Here is a 21,795-nt window from a genome sequence, read left to right on the forward strand (position 1 = left end):
CCCTTACGATATTACACCGCTAGGGGGCAGTGTTGCCTCAACGAAGGGGATATAGAGCACGGGGTTTTGGGGAACAACGAAAGTGACACAGCGATTGACAGCGGTTGTACAGGGGAGCGGTGGGAGCAAATAAAGAGTTCTACGATCATCATACAAGTGGAGTTATTATTCGGATTAACACTGGTAGCAGAGGATGGTTAGCAACTACAGACTCCCGCCACCTTTTGAAGAGGGGAAACCCTACGAAAGCTGGAAGAATGAAGTCGGAATTTGGACAAGGGTCACCGACTTGGAGAAGAAAAAGCAAGCCCTCGCGGTGGCTTTGACGCTTTCAGGTAGGGCACGAGAGACGGCGATGGGAATTCCCGCTGATGACTTAAATCAAGACACGGGAATGGTCATTTTACTCAGCAAACTTGATGGGTTGTTCCTAAAAGAAGAAAAGGACCGAACGTATGAGGCTTACTCCGATTTTGACCGGATTGTGAAAGACGTGAACGGGTCCATGGCGGACTATATTATTGAATTTGAACAGCGATATTCACGAATGCGGAAATACAAAATGGAGCTGCCCGACGCTGTTTTGGCTTTCAAGCTGTTGGATACGGCGTGCTTGGATACGACAGACAGACAGCTGGCTTTAACAGCATGCAGTGACTTAACATTTGCTAATATGAAGTCGGCGCTGAAGAGGATATTTGGCGCGAGTGCGGGAACGGAGGGCATCAAACAGGAAACAGTGTATGCTACGGAGCAACGAAGAAAAAAAACCGGTGACTGGCAAAAAAACCGTCGACAGAAAACTCCACAGATCGGCACAAATCCGCTTGACAAGTATGGACGGCGATCGAAATGTGCAGTATGCCAAAGCACGTTTCATTGGGCGAAAGACTGCCCACACAAAAGTGAGAATGTCAAAATAACGGTGGATGATAAAACGGAAATTGATGAGTGCAATGTTACACTGCTCACCAAGGAAGTGCCTACAGATGCAGAAATACTAATGACAGAATGTTTTGGCACCGCCATAATAGACACTGCTTGCACTAGAACAGTGTGTGGACAACAGTGGCTTGAACACTATCGTACAGTGTTGGGAAAGAAAAGTTCAAATACTATGAGAGAGACAGAAAAGCCAAGTCACAGACCATTTAAGTTTGGAGATGGAAAAGTGGTGTATTCAGTGAAAAGTGTGAAGATACCGGCTAAAATCGGGCACACAAAGTGTAACATAGAAACTGAAGTTGTACCTGTCGAAATCCCACTGCTTTTGAGTAAAGCATCACTGAAAAGAGCGGGAACTGTTCTGGACATGGAGCGTGACAGTGCAATAATGTTCAAGCAGCCTGTTAAACTGGACTTTACTAGCTCTGGACATTACTGTGTTAGCATTTTGGACTGTGACGATATAAATGGCAACATGGAGCCCATATCAGCCACTGAAGAAGAAATACTGACAATAACAGATCAAATGAAAACCGATGAAAAGATGAGAGTTTTAGTGAAACTCCACAAACAATTTGGACATGCCTCTGCTGAAAAGCTGCAGAGACTCTTAAGTAGTTCTGGAAACAAGGACGCTGGATGTGTCAACCTGCTACAGAAGGTGGTGAGTCAATGCGAAGTATGCCAGAAGTATTGCCGTGTCAAACCAAAACCTGCTGTTGGCTTACCACTTGCATCAACATACAATGAAACTGTTGCTGTAGATTTGCATGAGCTTGAGCCAGGAGTGTGGTATCTACATATTATTGACCAGTTCACTCGTTTCAGTGCAGGAAGTGTCCTGACCACCAAGAAATCTTCTGAGATAGTGAAGCATTTCATTCATGACTGGATCAGTGTGCACGGCCCCCCTAAAAGACTGTTCAGTGACAATGGTGGGGAGTTCAACAATGAAGAAGTGAGAGACATGGCTGAGAATTTCAACATGGAAGTGAAGACAACAGCTGCCTACTCTCCTTGGAGTAATGGGCTGTTAGAACGACACAATCAAACACTAACTGAGATTTTAATGAAAGTGAAAACAAGCACTGGATGCGACTGGAGCACGGCTATGGATTGGGCTCTAATGGCAAAGAACTGCATGCAAAGTGTCCATGGCTACAGTCCACATCAACTGGTATTCGGACAGAACCCCAACTTACCTTCTGTGTTGATTGACAAAGCACCTGCTCTGGAAGGCACCACAAAAAGTGAATGGGTTGCAAAGCATATTTCAGCTTTGCATGCAGCAAGAAAGGCCTTTACTGAAGCAGAATATTCGGAGAGAATACGGAGAGCACTCAAGAAACAGCTGCGTCACACAGATGAGAAGTATGAACTAGGGGACAAGGTTTACTACAGGCGGTTGGACTGTCCAGAATGGAAAGGGCCAGGAGTAGTCATTGGACAAGATGGTGCAGTTGTTTTTGTTCGACATGGAGGCACCTGCATTAGAGTTCATCACCTCAGACTGAGAAAGGTTACTCAGGAACGTGATGATGACCCACAGACAACCTGTGATACAGAGGCCGTCAGCAAGACCGGTACTGATAACCAAAGTTTTTTGTATTCTACAAATATATCCATTGTTGCAGATTAAAAGAATAAATCATTTCAATCCCACTGTTTACTCATTGTTACTCCTTTATTACTTACTCATGTTTTGCTCCTTTCTGAACTGTTGTGACTTCTGATGGTGAGGGAATGAGCTCTCTCAAAAGCTCTGACGCATATCATTATGGATTCATAAAGATGGTCATATTTTGTTTTCACCCCCACTAGTGTTTTATATATATTTAATATTAATGCTTCCAAGAGTAAATCATTCACAAAATTATTTACAACAATGCACATTGCACATATATTTTTCAATAAAAGCAGCACCCCAATTATTTTAGTGCTCCTGGTCATTTTCATATGAAGACATTTTCAAGGACCAAAATAAAAACAAATTATGAAAAATATTGCTCATCATAGCTGCACTTCAAGGAGCTGTGGTTGTTTGTATTCCAACAAGTATTGTATTCGATTGTGATAGTAGGACACAGTGTAGCGTCATAGTGTTTGCTATCCATCCATCCATTTTCAGAACCACTTATCCGTCCTAGGATTGCGAGCATGTAATAAAGCTGTGGTCAACTGTTGTCCGTGCATATTGGAAAAAATAATCTGGTGATTCCACTTCATGTTTTGCCCTTGACACCGCTGCCTTTGTTTTTTATTACCCTGAAGCGTCGGGATTGAATCTCAGTGTAGAGACAGAGATTTCCGACTAGTTGTAATTCCATATCATTTTGTGGGGTATGGATCTGTTACGTTTTGCATCGTGGTAGTTGGAGGACCCCAAAAAGCAGGGAGGCGCAGGGTGGACTACCAAAATGTATTGAACAAAAATACAAACAGGAGTTCACTGGAACTCAAATACTCAAACAATGTCCTGAAAATCACAAGAAACCAAAGGAACAAAAAAACTATTACAGGAACAAACCCATGACAAGAGCACACACAGACACTCAGAATGATCCAACAAAGACTGACAGAACCGAGGGAATTAAATACAAGCAAAGTGGCGAGACAACGAGAAACAGGACCCACATGACGAAACAGGTGGAGACAAAGCGGGCACATGAGGGAACAAAACCAAATGTAGCCAAAACAAAAACATAACAGTACCTCTCACTCCGAAACAAAAACATAACAGGATCTGGCGTTGGATGTAGTGAGGCTCGTCAGTGGAGGTTAGAGGGGCGAGCCATTTGCTTAGCTCGGCTTGGCTGCCCCGCGGATATAGAGCACGGGGTTTTGGGGAACAACGAAAGTGACACAGCGATTGACAGCGGTTGTACAGGGGAGCGGTGGGAGCAAATAAAGAGTTCTACGATCATCATACAAGTGGAGTTATTATTCGGATTAACACTGGTAGCAGAGGATGGTTAGCAACTACAGACTCCCGCCACCTTTTGAAGAGGGGAAACCCTACGAAAGCTGGAAGAATGAAGTCGGAATTTGGACAAGGGTCACCGACTTGGAGAAGAAAAAGCAAGCCCTCGCGGTGGCTTTGACGCTTTCAGGTAGGGCACGAGAGACGGCGATGGGAATTCCCGCTGATGACTTAAATCAAGACAAGGGAATGGTCATTTTACTCAGCAAACTTGATGGGTTGTTCCTAAAAGAAGAAAAGGACCGAACGTATGAGGCTTACTCCGATTTTGACCGGATTGTGAAAGACGTGAACGGGTCCATGGCGGACTATATTATTGAATTTGAACAGCGATATTCACGAATGCGGAAATACAAAATGGAGCTGCCCGACGCTGTTTTGGCTTTCAAGCTGTTGGATACGGCGTGCTTGGATACGACAGACAGACAGCTGGCTTTAACAGCATGCAGTGACTTAACATTTGCTAATATGAAGTCGGCGCTGAAGAGGATATTTGGCGCGAGTTGACAAACAGGTTCCCAAAACATTTTTTTTTTAATCTGAAAAACATTTCTGCCTTTGTCCCTTCCTTTCTAAAACCGTCATTCATGCATTCATACCTTCCATCCAATTCATCTTATTGACAAAACTGGGGCGACATGATTACTGTTTTGTTTCCACCCATACGGCAACCAATAACGTCCTGCTTTTCCAAACCGGTACTGATAACCAAAGTTTTTTGTATTCTACAAATATATCCATTGTTGCAGATTAAAAGAATAAATCATTTCAATCCCACTGTTTACTCATTGTTACTCCTTTATTACTTACTCATGTTTTGCTCCTTTCTGAACTGTTGTGACTTCTGATGGTGAGGGAATGAGCTCTCTCAAAAGCTCTGACGCATATCATTATGGATTCATAAAGATGGTCATATTTTGTTTTCACCCCCACTAGTGTTTTATATATATTTAATATTAATGCTTCCAAGAGTAAATCATTCACAAAATTATTTACAACAATGCACATTGCACATATATTTTTCAATAAAAGCAGCACCCCAATTATTTTAGTGCTCCTGGTCATTTTCATATGAAGACATTTTCAAGGACCAAAATAAAAACAAATTATGAAAAATATTGCTCATCATAGCTGCACTTCAAGGAGCTGTGGTTGTTTGTATTCCAACAAGTATTGTATTCGATTGTGATAGTAGGACACAGTGTAGCGTCATAGTGTTTGCTATCCATCCATCCATTTTCAGAACCACTTATCCGTCCTAGGATTGCGAGCATGTAATAAAGCTGTGGTCAACTGTTGTCCGTGCATATTGGAAAAAATAATCTGGTGATTCCACTTCATGTTTTGCCCTTGACACCGCTGCCTTTGTTTTTTATTACCCTGAAGCGTCGGGATTGAATCTCAGTGTAGAGACAGAGATTTCCGACTAGTTGTAATTCCATATCATTTTGTGGGGTATGGATCTGTTACGTTTTGCATCGTGGTAGTTGGAGGACCCCAAAAAGCAGGGAGGCGCAGGGTGGACTGACCAAAATGTATTGAACAAAAATACAAACAGGAGTTCACTGGAACTCAAATACTCAAACAATGCACCAAGAAATCTTCTGAGATAGTGAAGCATTTCATTCATGACTGGATCAGTGTGCACGGCCCCCCTAAAAGAAATGATCCAACAAAGACTGACAGAACCGAGGGAATTAAATACAAGCAAAGTGGCGAGACAACGAGAAACAGGACCCACATGACGAAACAGGTGGAGACAAAGCGGGCACATGAGGGAACAAAACCAAATGTAGCCAAAACAAAAACATAACAGTACCTCTCACTCCGAAACAAAAACATAACAGGATCTGGCGTTGGATGTAGTGAGGCTCGTCAGTGGAGGTTAGAGGGGCGAGCCATTAGCTTAGCTCGGCTGGGCTGCCACGCTCCTGTTTACATTCCGTACGATTTCTGACAGAGTCGACAATATTACACTGCTAGGGGGCAGTGTTGCCTCGACGAAGGGGATATAGAGCACGGGGTTTTGGGGAACGAAAAGAGTGACACAGCGATTGACAGGGGTTGGTACAGGGGAGCGGTGGGAGCAAATAAAGAGTTCTACGATCATCATACAAGTGGAGTTATTATTCGGATTAACACTGGTAGCAGAGGATGGTTAGCAACTACAGACTCCCGCCACCTTTTGAAGAGGGGAAACCCTACGAAAGCTGGAAGAATGAAGTCGGAATTTGGACAAGGGTCACCGACTTGGAGAAGAAAAAGCAAGCCCTCGCGGTGGCTTTGACGCTTTCAGGTAGGGCACGAGAGACGGCGATGGGAATTCCCGCTGATGACTTAAATCAAGACACGGGAATGGTCATTTTACTCAGCAAACTTGATGGGTTGTTCCTAAAAGAAGAAAAGGACCGAACGTATGAGGCTTACTCCGATTTTGACCGGATTGTGAAAGACGTGAACGGGTCCATGGCGGACTATATTATTGAATTTGAACAGCGATATTCACGAATGCGGAAATACAAAATGGAGCTGCCCGACGCTGTTTTGGCTTTCAAGCTGTTGGATACGGCGTGCTTGGATACGACAGACAGACAGCTGGCTTTAACAGCATGCAGTGACTTAACATTTGCTAATATGAAGTCGGCGCTGAAGAGGATATTTGGCGCGAGCGCGAGTGCGGGGACGGAGGGCATCAAACAGGAAACAGTGTATGCTACGGAGCAACGAAGAAAAAAAACCGGTGACTGGCAAAAAAACCCTCGACAGAAAACTCCACAGATCGGCACAAATCCGCTTGACAAGTATGGACGGCGATCGAAATGTGCAGTATGCCAAAGCACGTTTCATTGGGCGAAAGACTGCCCACACAAAAGTGAGAATGTCAAAATAACGGTGGATGATAAAACGGAAATTGATGAGTGCAATGTTACACTGCTCACCAAGGAAGTGCCTACAGATGCAGAAATACTAATGACAGAATGTTTTGGCACCGCTATAAGAGACACTGCTTGCACTAGAACAGTGTGTGGACAACAGTGGCTTGAACACTATCGTACAGTGTTGGGAAAGAAAAGTTCAAATACTATGAGAGAGACAGAAAAGCCAAGTCACAGACCATTTAAGTTTGGAGATGGAAAAGTGGTGTATTCAGTGAAAAGTGTGAAGATACCGGCTAAAATCGGGCACACAAAGTGTAACATAGAAACTGAAGTTGTACCTGTCGAAATCCCACTGCTTTTGAGTAAAGCATCACTGAAAAGAGCGGGAACTGTTCTGGACATGGAGCGTGACAGTGCAATAATGTTCAAGCAGCCTGTTAAACTGGACTTTACTAGCTCTGGACATTACTGTGTTAGCATTTTGGACTGTGACGATATAAATGGCAACATGGAGCCCATATCAGCCACTGAAGAAGAAATACTGACAATAACAGATCAAATGAAAACCGATGAAAAGATGAGAGTTTTAGTGAAACTCCACAAACAATTTGGACATGCCTCTGCTGAAAAGCTGCAGAGACTCTTAAGTAGTTCTGGAAACAAGGACGCTGGATGTGTCAACCTGCTACAGAAGGTGGTGAGTCAATGCGAAGTATGCCAGAAGTATTGCCGTGTCAAACCAAAACCTGCTGTTGGCTTACCACTTGCATCAACATACAATGAAACTGTTGCTGTAGATTTGCATGAGCTTGAGCCAGGAGTGTGGTATCTACATATGATTTGCCAGTTCACTCGTTTCAGTGCAGGAAGTGTCCTGACCACCAAGAAATCTTCTGAGATAGTGAAGCATTTCATTCATGACTGGATCAGTGTGCACGGCCCCCCTAAAAGACTGTTCAGTGACAATGGTGGGGAGTTCAACAATGAAGAAGTGAGAGACATGGCTGAGAATTTCAACATGGAAGTGAAGACAACAGCTGCCTACTCTCCTTGGAGTAATGGGCTGTTAGAACGACACAATCAAACACTAACTGAGATTTTAATGAAAGTGAAAACAAGCACTGGATGCGACTGGAGCACGGCTATGGATTGGGCTCTAATGGCAAAGAACTGCATGCAAAGTGTCCATGGCTACAGTCCACATCAACTGGTATTCGGACAGAACCCCAACTTACCTTCTGTGTTGATTGACAAAGCACCTGCTCTGGAAGGCACCACAAAAAGTGAATGGGTTGCAAAGCATATTTCAGCTTTGCATGCAGCAAGAAAGGCCTTTACTGAAGCAGAATATTCGGAGAGAATACGGAGAGCACTCAAGAAACAGCTGCGTCACACAGATGAGAAGTATGAACTAGGGGACAAGGTTTACTACAGGCGGTTGGACTGTCCAGAATGGAAAGGGCCAGGAGTAGTCATTGGACAAGATGGTGCAGTTGTTTTTGTTCGACATGGAGGCACCTGCATTAGAGTTCATCACCTCAGACTGAGAAAGGTTACTCAGGAACGTGATGATGACCCACAGACAACCTGTGATACAGAGGCCGTCAGCAAGCAACGGTGTACCACTGAGGAGTTGGAGCTGGAAGAAGAGCCTCGTGCTGAGCACACAGAGAATGATCCATTGCCAGCTGTGGCAAACACAAGGACTGGAGGACAAGGGCACGAAAGAAATATCAAATTAAAGACTGGTCAAATTGTAACATTCGAAAACACAGAAACAAGCGTTCAACAAACAGCAAAGGTTTTAGGACGTGCAGGAAAAGCAACCGGAAAATATAAAAATTGGTACAATCTGGAACTTCTTGAGCCTGCTGGAGTGGCTGGCACCAACATATCCGCAGATGTGTCACAATTAGGGAATCTTCAAATTCAGGTGGATCAAGATGTATCGGACTTCAGAAGTGAGGATATATATGTGGCAAATGATGTATTATTTGATGAAGCCAAAACGAGTGAGATACAAAATTGGAGACAAAATGATGTGTTTGAGGAAGTTGAAGACAAGGGTCAAAAGTGCATATCCACCCGTTGGGTGTGCACTCTGAAGGAGACAGTGACTGGTGTAGTACCAAAAGCAAGACTGGTAGCGAGAGGATTTGAGGAGCTGCAAGTTGCGGAGCTGCAAAAGGACTCGCCAACTTGTGCCTCAGAGTCGCTGAGACTTCTTGTAGCAGTGATTTGTCAAAAACAATGGACACTTCATTCAATGGACATAAAATCAGCATTCCTGCAGGGCATGGAACTATCCAGAGACATTTTTGTCAAACCTCCTCCGGAAGCTGACAGTACAGGAACACTTTGGAAATTAAAAAAATGTGTGTATGGTCTAGCAGATGCATCTCTGTATTGGTACAACAGAGTGAAGGATATAATGATCGGTGCGGGGGGTACTATATCCAAGGTTGACCCAGCGGTTTTTTACTGGTTGGACAATGAGAAAAATGTAACTGGTATTCTTGCTTGTCATGTTGATGATTTCATTTGGGGTGGGTCTAAAATGTTTGAAATGACTGTTATGGTGCATCTCAAAGCGAGATTCAATGTTGGTCGTGAAGCTCATGATAATTTTTCTTTTGTGGGTGTAGATTTTGTAACCTCTGACAGCAGGGTGAAAATACACCAAGCCACATACATCAAGAATTTACAGGCTATACATCTAACACCATCGCGTGCAGCTGAGCAAACTTCACCTGTTACTGATGAGGAAAGAGAACAGCTAAGATCAAAAATAGGGCAACTTTTGTGGGTTGCAAGACAGAGCCGACCCGATGCCATGTTTGATGCCAGTAATCTGGCATCAAATCTCAAATGTGCTACCGTACAAACAATTAATGAAGCAAACAAAGTTGTGTCTAAGCTTAAGACCAAGTCAGTTGAGTTGAGCTTTAGACACCTTGGTAAAGATGGCGGCCTAAAGTTGGTTGCATACACTGATGCATCTTTTGCAAATCTCTCTGATGGGGGCACCCAAGGTGGGCACTTTGTTGTTTTGATGGGCGAAAGCGGCCGGTTTTCTCCCATCTCGTGGCAGTCAAAGAAAATTAAGAGAGTTGTCAGGAGTACGCTGGCAGGCGAGGCATTGGCTATGTCTGAGGGAATTGACAATGCCATTTTTCTGTCAACATTATTCTCTGAGCTCTATGCTGGTAGTACTAGCCAACCTGTGCCGATCATTTGTGTCACCGATAATCATTCGCTTATGGAGGCATTGAAATCTACCAAGTCTGTTGCTGAAAAAAGGCTACGCTTGGAAATCAGTTCTATTAAAGAGCTGATCCAATCAAAAGGAGTCCAACAGGTGTTATGGTCAAGTACCAAAGGTCAATTGGCAGACTGTCTAACAAAAAAAGGAGCATCTTCAGCATTGTTACTTAAGGCTCTCTATGAAGGGGTTTGGGCAATTAAATGAACCGACAAACTGTTCACTATACACATTGTACTGTCAAATGTACTGTTCATTCTTGCTTTTTCGTGCAGTACAAATTTTTTTTTTGTTAAAGAAGAGACTGAGATTGTTGTTTAATTTTTAGTAATAACCCTTACGATATTACACTGCTAGGGGGCAGTGTTGCCTCGACGAAGGGGATATAGAGCACGGGGTTTTGGGGAACGAAAAGAGTGACACAGCGATTGACAGGGGTTGGTACAGGGGAGCGATCATCATACAAGTGGAGTTATTATTCGGATTAACAGACAATAATCCACAGTGGTCCCGCTATCTCGTCTGGGCTGTTGAAAGTGCCGTGAAAGCTTGCTAGAACTCGCCAATTTGTACGGTAATCCGATGTAAAAGTACGACTTAATCGTCGTCACTCTCACTCTCCAGCGCCCGAGTCATTCGTCACCCCACCAACAATCAACCATCTTCACCGCCACCAAGGCGATGCCATGGCCTTCGGGCCGGGTGACTGCTGAGGGAGCCTCGGCTGTGGTGTTCCTTCAAGTGAATGGGACACAGCCAGTGCTGTGTGCGCTCGCAAACGTTTTTACATTTTAAGTTTCAATCGACTGGTTGGTAGTGTACAACAGAGAAATGTTTTCAGTCACCACATCGTGAAAAAGAAAAAGAACAAAATAATAGAATGAAACGGGGCAGAAAGAAGACAAGTCTTATTTTATGTGCCTCTTTTCTAGCCAGAGTTAAATTACAAAAAAATATCCGCAGATGTGTCACAATTAGGGAATCTTCAAATTCAGGTGGATCAAGATGTATCGGACTTCAGAAGTGAGGATATATATGTGGCAAATGATGTATTATTTGATGAAGCCAAAACGAGTGAGATACAAAATTGGAGACAAAATGATGTGTTTGAGGAAGTTGAGGACAAGGGTCAGAGGTGTATATCCACCCGTTGGGTGTGCACTCTGAAGGAGACATCAAAAGTGCATATCCACCCGTTGGGTGTGCACTCTGAAGGAGACAGTGACTGGTGTAGTACCAAAAGCAAGACTGGTAGCGAGAGGATTTGAGGAGCTGCAAGTTGCGGAGCTGCAAAAGGACTCGCCAACTTGTGCCTCAGAGTCGCTGAGACTTCTTGTAGCAGTGATTTGTCAAAAACAATGGACACTTCATTCAATGGACATAAAATCAGCATTCCTGCAGGGCATGGAACTATCCAGAGACATTTTTGTCAAACCTCCTCCGGAAGCTGACAGTACAGGAACACTTTGGAAATTAAAAAATGTGTGTATGGTCTAGCAGATGCATCTCTGTATTGGTACAACAGAGTGAAGGATATAATGATCGGTGCGGGGGGTACTATATCCAAGGTTGACCCAGCGGTTTTTTACTGGTTGGACAATGAGAAAAATGTAACTGGTATTCTTGCTTGTCATGTTGATGATTTCATTTGGGGTGGGTCTAAAATGTTTGAAATGACTGTTATGGTGCATCTCAAAGCGAGATTCAATGTTGGTCGTGAAGCTCATGATAATTTTTCTTTTGTGGGTGTAGATTTTGTAACCTCTGACAGCAGGGTGAAAATACACCAAGCCACATACATCAAGAATTTACAGGCTATACATCTAACACCATCGCGTGCAGCTGAGCAAACTTCACCTGTTACTGATGAGGAAAGAGAACAGCTAAGATCAAAAATAGGGCAACTTTTGTGGGTTGCAAGACAGAGCCGACCCGATGCCATGTTTGATGCCAGTAATCTGGCATCAAATCTCAAATGTGCTACCGTACAAACAATTAATGAAGCAAACAAAGTTGTGTCTAAGCTTAAGACCAAGTCAGTTGAGTTGAGCTTTAGACACCTTGGTAAAGATGGCGGCCTAAAGTTGGTTGCATACACTGATGCATCTTTTGCAAATCTCTCTGATGGGGGCACCCAAGGTGGGCACTTTGTTGTTTTGATGGGCGAAAGCGGCCGGTTTTCTCCCATCTCGTGGCAGTCAAAGGAAAAAATTAAGAGAGTTGTCAGGAGTACGCTGGCAGGCGAGGCATTGGCTATGTCTGAGGGAATTGACAATGCCATTTTTCTGTCAACATTATTCTCTGAGCTCTATGCTGGTAGTACTAGCCAACCTGTGCCGATCATTTGTGTCACCGATAATCATTCGCTTATGGAGGCATTGAAATCTACCAAGTCTGTTGCTGAAAAAAGGCTACGCTTGGAAATCAGTTCTATTAAAGAGCTGATCCAATCAAAAGGAGTCCAACAGGTGTTATGGTCAAGTACCAAAGGTCAATTGGCAGACTGTCTAACAAAAAAAGGAGCATCTTCAGCATTGTTGCTCAAGGCTCTCTATGAAGGGGTTTGGGCAATTAAATGAACCGACAAACTGTTCACTATACACATTGTACTGTCAAATGTACTGTTCATTCTTGCTTTTTCGTGCAGTACAAATTTTTTTTTTGTTAAAGAAGAGACTGAGATTGTTGTTTAATTTTTAGTAATAACCCTTACGATATTACACTGCTAGGGGGCAGTGTTGCCTCGACGAAGGGGATATAGAGCACGGGGTTTTGGGGAACGAAAAGAGTGACACAGCGATTGACAGGGGTTGGTACAGGGGAGCGATCATCATACAAGTGGAGTTATTATTCGGATTAACAGACAATAATCCACAGTGGTCCCGCTATCTCGTCTGGGCTGTTGAAAGTGCCGTGAAAGCTTGCTAGAACTCGCCAATTTGTACAGTAATCCGATGTAAAAGTACGACTTAATCGTCGTCACTCTCACTCTCCAGCGCCCGAGTCATTCGTCACCCCACCAACAATCAACCATCTTCACCGCCACCAAGGCGATGCCATGGCCTTCGGGCCGGGTGACTGCTGAGGGAGCCTCGGCTGTGGTGTTCCTTCAAGTGAATGGGACACAGCCAGTGCTGTGTGCGCTCGCAAACGTTTTTACATTTTAAGTTTCAATCGACTGGTTGGTAGTGTACAACAGAGAAATGTTTTCAGTCACCACATCGTGAAAAAGAAAAAGAACAAAATAATAGAATGAAACGGGGCAGAAAGAAGACAAGTCTTATTTTATGTGCCTCTTTTCTAGCCAGAGTTAAATTACAAAAAAATATTTTAGAAACATGAACATAAAATACAAATAGATGGTCACACAGACAGTCACTACATGTTAAGTCGACAGATTTGTTGTAAATGTCTTTTAAATGTATGCAACATTTAATACATACATACTTTTAAGGGGAATGCTTAGAGCAGTGGTTCTTAATCTTGTTCGAGGTACCGTACCCAACCAGTTCATATGCACATTCACCGAACCCTTAATTTAAAAATAAAGTAAAAATATGTCTTTTTACCAATTCAAGACATTTAAAAAACACATTTATTAAAAACAGGGAAAAAGTAAATAAAATTACATGGCATAACTATAGGTTATTTAAATTGTATGACGTACTATCAGGACAATCACACATTGATGACTGAGTGAACTAAATTTCCCGCAGCACTGTTTGGACAAGCAATGTCATGTGATCATCTGCAGCCAGCGATGGCCAAGCGGGTGTGTCATAACTAATTGACATCTTGAGTCGGGTGTGTCTTAACCTACATGGCAGAGGCTTTGTCGAACCCCTGAGACCGATTCACCGAACCCCTAGGGTTCCATTGAACCCATGTTAAGAACCACTGGCTTAGAGTCTGTCGTACTTTTTTTTCCTCCTCTCCGCTATCGTTATCCAAGATATCAGGGCACTTACAGGGGACTCGCCAGGCTTCCCGTTCTGTCTCCCTCTGTTCGTCCTTGCTTTGTTTACGTGCTTCTGGACGGGTTGTAAATGGGAAAGTAATTTGTGTGTTACATACTTGGCCATTAAATCTGATTCTGATAACTTTTTAGTTTCCCAGTTACAATTGAGTTATTGTCATTCACAAGAACAAAAATGACAATGGTAGAACGATGAAGCAAAATTAAGATACTTCATATTTACAATACAATACATCCTGATTTATAAAGCGCTTTCACAACCGCTGCGCTTGAACATACTGTTTGTAATTATTCATTTAATGTTTTTTGAAGATCTCTGTTCTTTTTTTATCAATTTATTAAAAGTGTAACAAGTGTTTAGAAGGATGGGAACCGTGTGAGGGGTTTCTGAATGGCTTAATAGCGCCATAGATCTCATTTCACTCTGCATTTGCAAAAGCTATATGTGGCAACCATCTTGTCAAGACCATTTCCTGATTTTCAAAATCCAAAATGAACATATCGCTTTGACTTATAAATATCTTTTTCGTCACCTCCGTGATCGATGACAATCTGTTATGATCTATGTTGCATGTGTGACATAAATCCCCAGCGGTGACTGGAGATGACCCGTTTGAGTGAAAGATGAACAATAGTCGACTAAAAATAACATTTAAATTTAAATAAAAAACAAAAGGGACAGAGGAATTATGAGTATAAAATTATTTTATTTCGTTACTTATTTCAATTAAATCGCTCAGTAATTTATAACTTATGTTGTGCCGAGGGCGGCTCGGTGGTCCAGTGGTTAGCGTGTCGACCTCATAGTGCAGAGATATCGGGTTCAATTCCAGCTCTGGCCTTCCTGTGTGGAGTTTGCATATTCTCCCCGTGCCTGCGTGGGTTTTCTCTGGGTACTCCGGTTTCCTCCCACATTACAAAAACATGCATGGCAGGTTAATGGAGATCTCTAAATTGTCCCTAGGTGTGAATGTGAGTGGGGATGGTTGTTGGTGTATGTGTGCCTTGCGACTGGCCGGCAATCAGTTCAGGGTGTACCCCACCTACTGCCCGAAGACAGCTGGGATGGGCTCCAGCACGCCTGAAAACAGCTGGGATAGGAACCAGCACGCGCCACGACCCTCGTGAGGATAAGCGAATTAGAAAACGGATGGATGCATGGATGAATGACCCGTTCAATTTTGGTAAGGGCTTTGGATAAAGGTGTAGATGTATGTACATGTACATACAGCACATTTGACAATAAAGTTGTATCCAATCCAATCCAATGTATTGTATGTACTTATTTTACATCTGATCATCAACCGCAATGACCGAGGAAGTAGCCTGGTCGAGTCCAAAAATAGTTAGAGAACCTTTGTTGCAATAGAGAAAACGTGTTCTGACGGGCTTACGGACTTCATTGCATATACGCAATACGTACACCATTTCAATATGGCCTCACACGAAGAAAGTCGTTGCAATGCATCTTCTCCTCTATTGAACAAGTGTGTGAACTGTAACCAGAACAGCAAGGGACCAGGGGATGCCTCACACATGACCTTGAGGTAGCGATCATTTGGAATAATAGCAATACTTTTATAATCCACTGCCCAAGGGGAAATCACTCACTGAACTTGGCTCACGATCGCTGGACTGGAAGCTAGAAGTCAACATCCAACTAGGACACAAGTGATGGGCTCACAGCCAGTGCTGTGTGCGCTCGCAAACGTTTTTACATTTTAAGTTTCAATCGACTGGTTGGTAGTGTACAACAGAGAAATGTTTTCAGTCACCACATCGTGAAAAAGAAAAAGAACAAAATAATAGAATGAAACGGGGCAGAAAGAAGACAAGTCTTATTTTATGTGCCTCTTTTCTAGCCAGAGTTAAATTACAAAAAAATATTTTAGAAACATGAACATAAAATACAAATAGATGGTCACACAGACAGTCACTACATGTTAAGTCGACAGATTTGTTGTAAATGTCTTTTAAATGTATGCAACATTTAATACATACATACTTTTAAGGGGAATGCTTAGAGCAGTGGTTCTTAATCTTGTTCGAGGTACCGTACCCAACCAGTTCATATGCACATTCACCGAACCCTTAATTTAAAAATAAAGTAAAAATATGTCTTTTTACCAATTCAAGACATTTAAAAAACACATTTATTAAAAACAGGGAAAAAGTAAATAAAATTACATGGCATAACTATAGGTTATTTAAATTGTATGACGTACTATCAGGACAATCACACATTGATGACTGAGTGAACTAAATTTCCCGCAGCACTGTTTGGACAAGCAATGTCATGTGATCATCTGCAGCCAGCGATGGCCAAGCGGGTGTGTCATAACTAATTGACATCTTGAGTCGGGTGTGTCTTAACCTACATGGCAGAGGCTTTGTCGAACCCCTGAGACCGATTCACCGAACCCCTAGGGTTCCATTGAACCCATGTTAAGAACCACTGGCTTAGAGTCTGTCGTACTTTTTTTTCCTCCTCTCCGCTATCGTTATCCAAGATATCAGGGCACTTACAGGGGACTCGCCAGGCTTCCCGTTCTGTCTCCCTCTGTTCGTCCTTGCTTTGTTTACGTGCTTCTGGACGGGTTGTAAATGGGAAAGTAATTTGTGTGTTACATACTTGGCCATTAAATCTGATTCTGATAACTTTTTAGTTTCCCAGTTACAATTGAGTTATTGTCATTCACAAGAACAAAAATGACAATGGTAGAACGATGAAGCAAAATTAAGATACTTCATATTTACAATACAATACATCCTGATTTATAAAGCGCTTTCACAACCGCTGCGCTTGAACATACTGTTTGTAATTATTCATTTAATGTTTTTTGAAGATCTCTGTTCTTTTTTTATCAATTTATTAAAAGTGTAACAAGTGTTTCGAAGGATGGGAACCGTGTGAGGGGTTTCTGAATGGCTTAATAGCGCCATAGATCTCATTTCACTCTGCATTTGCAAAAGCTATATGTGGCAACCATCTTGTCAAGACCATTTCCTGATTTTCAAAATCCAAAATGAACGTATGGCTTTGACTTATAAATATCTTTTTCCTCACCTCCATGATCGATGACAATCTGTTATGATCTATGTTGCATGTGTGACATAAATCCCCAGCGGTGACTGGAGATGACCCGTTTGAGTGAAAGATGAATAATAGTCGACTAAAAATAACATTTAAATTTAAATAAAAAACAAAAGGGACAGAGGAATTATGAGTATAAAATTATTTTATTTCGTTACTTATTTTCAATTAAATCGCTCAGTAATTTATAACTTATGTTGTGCCGAGGGCGGCTCGGTGGTCCAGTGGTTAGCGTGTCGACCTCATAGTGCAGAGATATCGGGTTCAATTCCAGCTCTGGCCTTCCTGTGTGGAGTTTGCATATTCTCCCCGTGCCTGCGTGGGTTTTCTCTGGGTACTCCGGTTTCCTCCCACATTCCATAAACATGCATGGTAGGCTGATTGAACACTCCAAATTGTCCCTAGGTGTGAGTGTGAGCGCGGATGGTTATTAGTCTCTGTGTGCCCTGCGATTGGCTGGCAACTGGTTCAGGGTGTCCCTCACCTCGTGCCCGAAGACGGATTGGCTCCAGCACTCACTGTGACCTTTGTGAGGATAAAGTGGTTCAGAAAAAGGATGGATGGATGGATGTGACAATGTGTGGCCACCATCTTGGAGAGGAGTTCAGCTACGGCCGATGTACTGTATCCTGATCACACAGTAGACACAGATACATCGATTATATAGATGGCTTGTTACACTTCTAATGATTACACATTTTCAATCTTGTTTAGTCTTTGTTTTGTTGGCTACGAACTACACATCTAAAAGAAAAGGTGTGCATTAAATCTTTTCAAGCTTATTTCTTTTGCTGCACTGATTTTAAGTTGCTCATTCACTGCTAAAACTTTCATCGTTATTTTCTTTGTCCATCAGGTTCACCTCTTGCGCACCGCCGGTGATGAAGTCATCATCACTGTGCGGTATCTTCGAGAGGTTCCATCCTTTCTCAAACTGCCTCTAGGTAAGATTCCTGCATTTTATGTTTTTTTAAAGATTACAATAACAACATTTAGAATTTCGTTCAACACACTGTAGGTATGGCGGCATGGTGGTTGATTGATTAGCACGTTGACCTCACAGTGCAGAGGACGTGGGTTTGATCCTGGCTCCTGCCTTCCTGTGTGGAGTCTGCATATTCTCCCCGTGCCTGCGTGGGTTTTCTCCGGGTACTCCGGTTTCCTCCCACAGTCCAATAACATGCATGGCAGGCTGATTGAACATTTGAAATTGTCCCTAGGTGTGAGTGTGAGCGTGGATGGTTGTTCGTCTCTGTGTGCCCTGCGATTGGCTGGCAACTGATTCAGGGTGTCCCCCGCCTCCTGCCCGAAGACAGCTGGGATAGGCCCCAGCACCCCCAACGACCCTTGTGAGGATGAACCAGATTGGAAAAATGGGGGGGAGAGAGAGAGAGAGAGAGAGAGAGAGAGAGAGAGAGAGATTGATATCTATATACTAATACAATGCTAACATTACGCCCAATACATACTCCCTTTGGGACGTAGAAAAGTGAGGACCCAGTTTTGTTGAAATGGGAGGGGTGCTTTGATTAGAGAGCAGGAATCAACAGGACTGCCCCGAGATGGGTGAATGCAGGAAAACACCAATTTGGGGATATATTGGGTTTGGAATTTGCCTTTCAACATGGATCGAAGCTCCAAAAAGTAAATTTAGCATGCTATGTCCCCTTTAAATGAAGGATGAAGGTCATCACTTACATCCTCATTCTGTTCACATCCTCTAGAAATGTCAGCATTTCCTATTACAGCTGCCAATCACTCATCCTCTGGAGTGAGATCATATGGTGCTTATCCTCCTCCAGTTTTTTTTCTGGTCTGCTATTCTTTTCTTTGCATCCACTTTCATATCAAACCACTTTTTCAGGACCTGCCACTTCAAGTGACACTGCATTGACAATGTCTGTCGGTTTTTATATGAAATTCAGAACTTTTTGAAAAAGCGTTGTTATTCCTGCCTCCACCTCTGACACGATAACCTCAATTTCTACGGTTGTGAGATTTCATTTTTTGGGCTCTTTCTCATTAGCAAGGGTGAGACGGAAACAAACTTGACAGCTCGCGCATTGGCTGCGACTCCGAGCTGATGTGGCCGCTTTACTTTTCTTCTTATTTTGATCCCAAAAACAACAAATACTCAAAAGTCTCAGGAGGAGGAAAGTATCCCCCCAAAATAAATAAGATACCCTCTGTTGAATTGTTTTCAACTGTCATCCTGTAATGTCAAACCTCCCCTTGGTGCCACAGCAACACAAACAGGCACACACACACACACACACACACACACACACACACACACACACACACACACACACACAAAAACGTACAGTGGTACCTCTACTTACGAAATTAATTGGTTCTAGAAGAAATTTCTGAACTCGAAACTTTTGTAAGTTGAGATGCATTTTCCATGTCAATGCCCTAATTCGTTCCAAGCCCCCTAAAATTCCGACATAAATTTTTCCCAAAGCATAAACATGCATCAAAATATGTAACAAATACATGTTACAAATTGATTATTCCTCAATAAATGAGAATTTGCATAATGTCAAAAACAAAGAATGGAGTAAAGAATAAAAATAATGGTCATTTAACTTAACTGTGTCCTCATTGTTTTTTGCAATCTTTAGTCTATATTTTTGTGGTTTTTGGCCAGCATTTTGTAAAGAACTGCTCCAAGGAAGTTTGCTTTTGTCGGCTTTTAACAAACCTTCGAAAATGTCCAAGGCAAACATCAGCATAGTGAGCGATCGCCCGACTGGTTAACACTTTTTGTGGGTGATTTACATTTACCTAAAACTATCGGAACACCTCATGGGCTGAGGGGCGAATGACGAGGACGCTGCATCGACACCTAACTATCTATCCACACACATAGACGCATACGATAGAGGCCCCTCTTAGCCAATGGGATGCCAGGAAGATGCTAACTAATAGCCAATGGCAGAGTCGCTATAAGTATGTTGCGTTCAGGAAACTCGGAGCTGCATGTAGCGGCCCATATTGTATTTTTAACTTTCGTATCTTGAAATTTCTTTCGTAACAAGAGGCAATATTTTCCTGTTGAGACGTTTCGTAACTTGAAAATTTCGTATGAAGAGACGTTCGTAAGTAGAGGTACCACTGTATTATTTAAAAGTAATACCGTAATGATCAAAGAACACTGAGGCTGGGCACAGAGCATCCAGGTGAGGAAACCAGATATCAAGGAGCTGTCTGCACCAGGACCAGGCCAAAGACCGTGGTCACAAGCCACCGGCTTGGAGGCCCCAATGCAGCGATGCAGCAGGAACCTGCGCCTACAGCAAGTGGGGACACACACTGCTACCTAATGCTAGTTAGAGTTTAAGAATATTTTGTCTTCAAATCTTGAAATGGTCTGGCCCCGCCTTACCTCTCTAAGGTTCTCTACCTCTACACACCTGCCCAGTGCCTCAAATCAGCAGCCCAGACGCGACTGGAGGTACCGAAAACTAAGCAAAACCTTAGAGTGGATCGAACTGATCCCTCCTATTGGAATGACCTTCCATTTAACCACATGTGTTAAAGTCAAGCCCCGGAGGCCAGATCCAGCCCACCACGTCATTTTATGTGGCCCGCAAAAGCTAATCATCTGTGTCAACTTCCATGATCCTTGCTTAAATCTCAACTCAACTGTATTTATAGAGCACTTTCAAACAGCCGTCGTTGCATCCAAAGTGCTGTACATGGAGCAATTAACATATACAACAAACAGTAAAGCAAATCGGTAACAAAGACGGTAGAAAGCACCGAACAGCAAAACCAAGAACAAATCTGAGTCATGCTGAGTCAAATGCCAAAGAATACAAGTGCGTTTTGAGGCGGGTTTTAAAGATGGGCAGCGAGGAGGCTTGCCGAATGTTCAGTGGGAGGTCATTCCAGAGAGAGGGACCAGCAACAGAAAAGGCTCGATCCCATCTGAGCCTCAGTTTAGTTCTTGGTACTTCTAATAATGTCTGGTCCACAGACCTGAGGCGCCGGGCTGGTGTGTAGGGGCGGATGAGCTCAGAGAGGTAAGGTGAGGTAAAGAGGTAAAGTAAAGAGACTAATAAAGGATTTCTTATCTTATCAGAAATCAAATTTTCCCAGACTTCGAAGTTTAACACTGGTTGACCATAAGCAGTCGACCATAAGCAAGAACTAAGTCTGAAGTATGTGTCAGAGTTTTTCTCGGACAAAGTAAAAGAAATGACTCGGCACACAGGGAAAATTGTCTTCAATATCGGCGGGAGGGATCTCTGAGAGCGAACGACGGTAGTTGCCCCGATGATCACACACTCAGCTCCCTCTCCACCGGTTCGAACTTTTATTGCAAAATACAAGAAAAACACTGCCCCCAAGATTTGCATACCGCGCCCCCCGGTCCGGCCCCTTGGAAGTGATCTAATCTACCCGAATACACAAGTCACAGACTTTGCTGATGACAAATGTCCACCTGGGCGCGACAGCTGTTCCCAAACCGTCTTTTGGTATTCAACAACTCTTTGTTCCCAATTCGTTTATTCCCACTTTGTGAATGAGTCAAGCCTTTTTCCATCTGTTCGCCCCCCTTGCTTTGACGTGATTACTCAAAAAAATGGCCCTCAGCCCAAACGGCCGACACCTCTGCGCTGAGTATGTCCAGACATGCCCAAATTAACC

At 43.0% G+C, this 21,795-nt stretch overlaps 1 protein-coding gene across 2 annotated transcripts in view; it reads left to right on the forward strand.

The window, feature by feature from the left end:
* sntg2 (syntrophin, gamma 2) overlaps positions 1-21,795 on the forward strand; it is a 72,318-nt gene that overhangs the window by 19,916 nt on the left and 30,607 nt on the right. For both annotated transcript variants that reach the window (XM_019888572.1, XM_019888574.1), the window contains one exon: positions 17,993-18,080. In XM_019888572.1, the coding sequence (XP_019744131.1) occupies positions 17,993-18,080 (88 nt within the window). The remainder of the gene's footprint in view (positions 1-17,992; positions 18,081-21,795) is intronic.

This window comes from Hippocampus comes, unplaced genomic scaffold, assembly GCF_001891065.2.
Source record: "Hippocampus comes isolate QL1 unplaced genomic scaffold, H_comes_QL1_v1.1 scaffold405, whole genome shotgun sequence".
NCBI classification, from domain to species: Eukaryota; Metazoa; Chordata; class Actinopteri; order Syngnathiformes; family Syngnathidae; genus Hippocampus; species Hippocampus comes.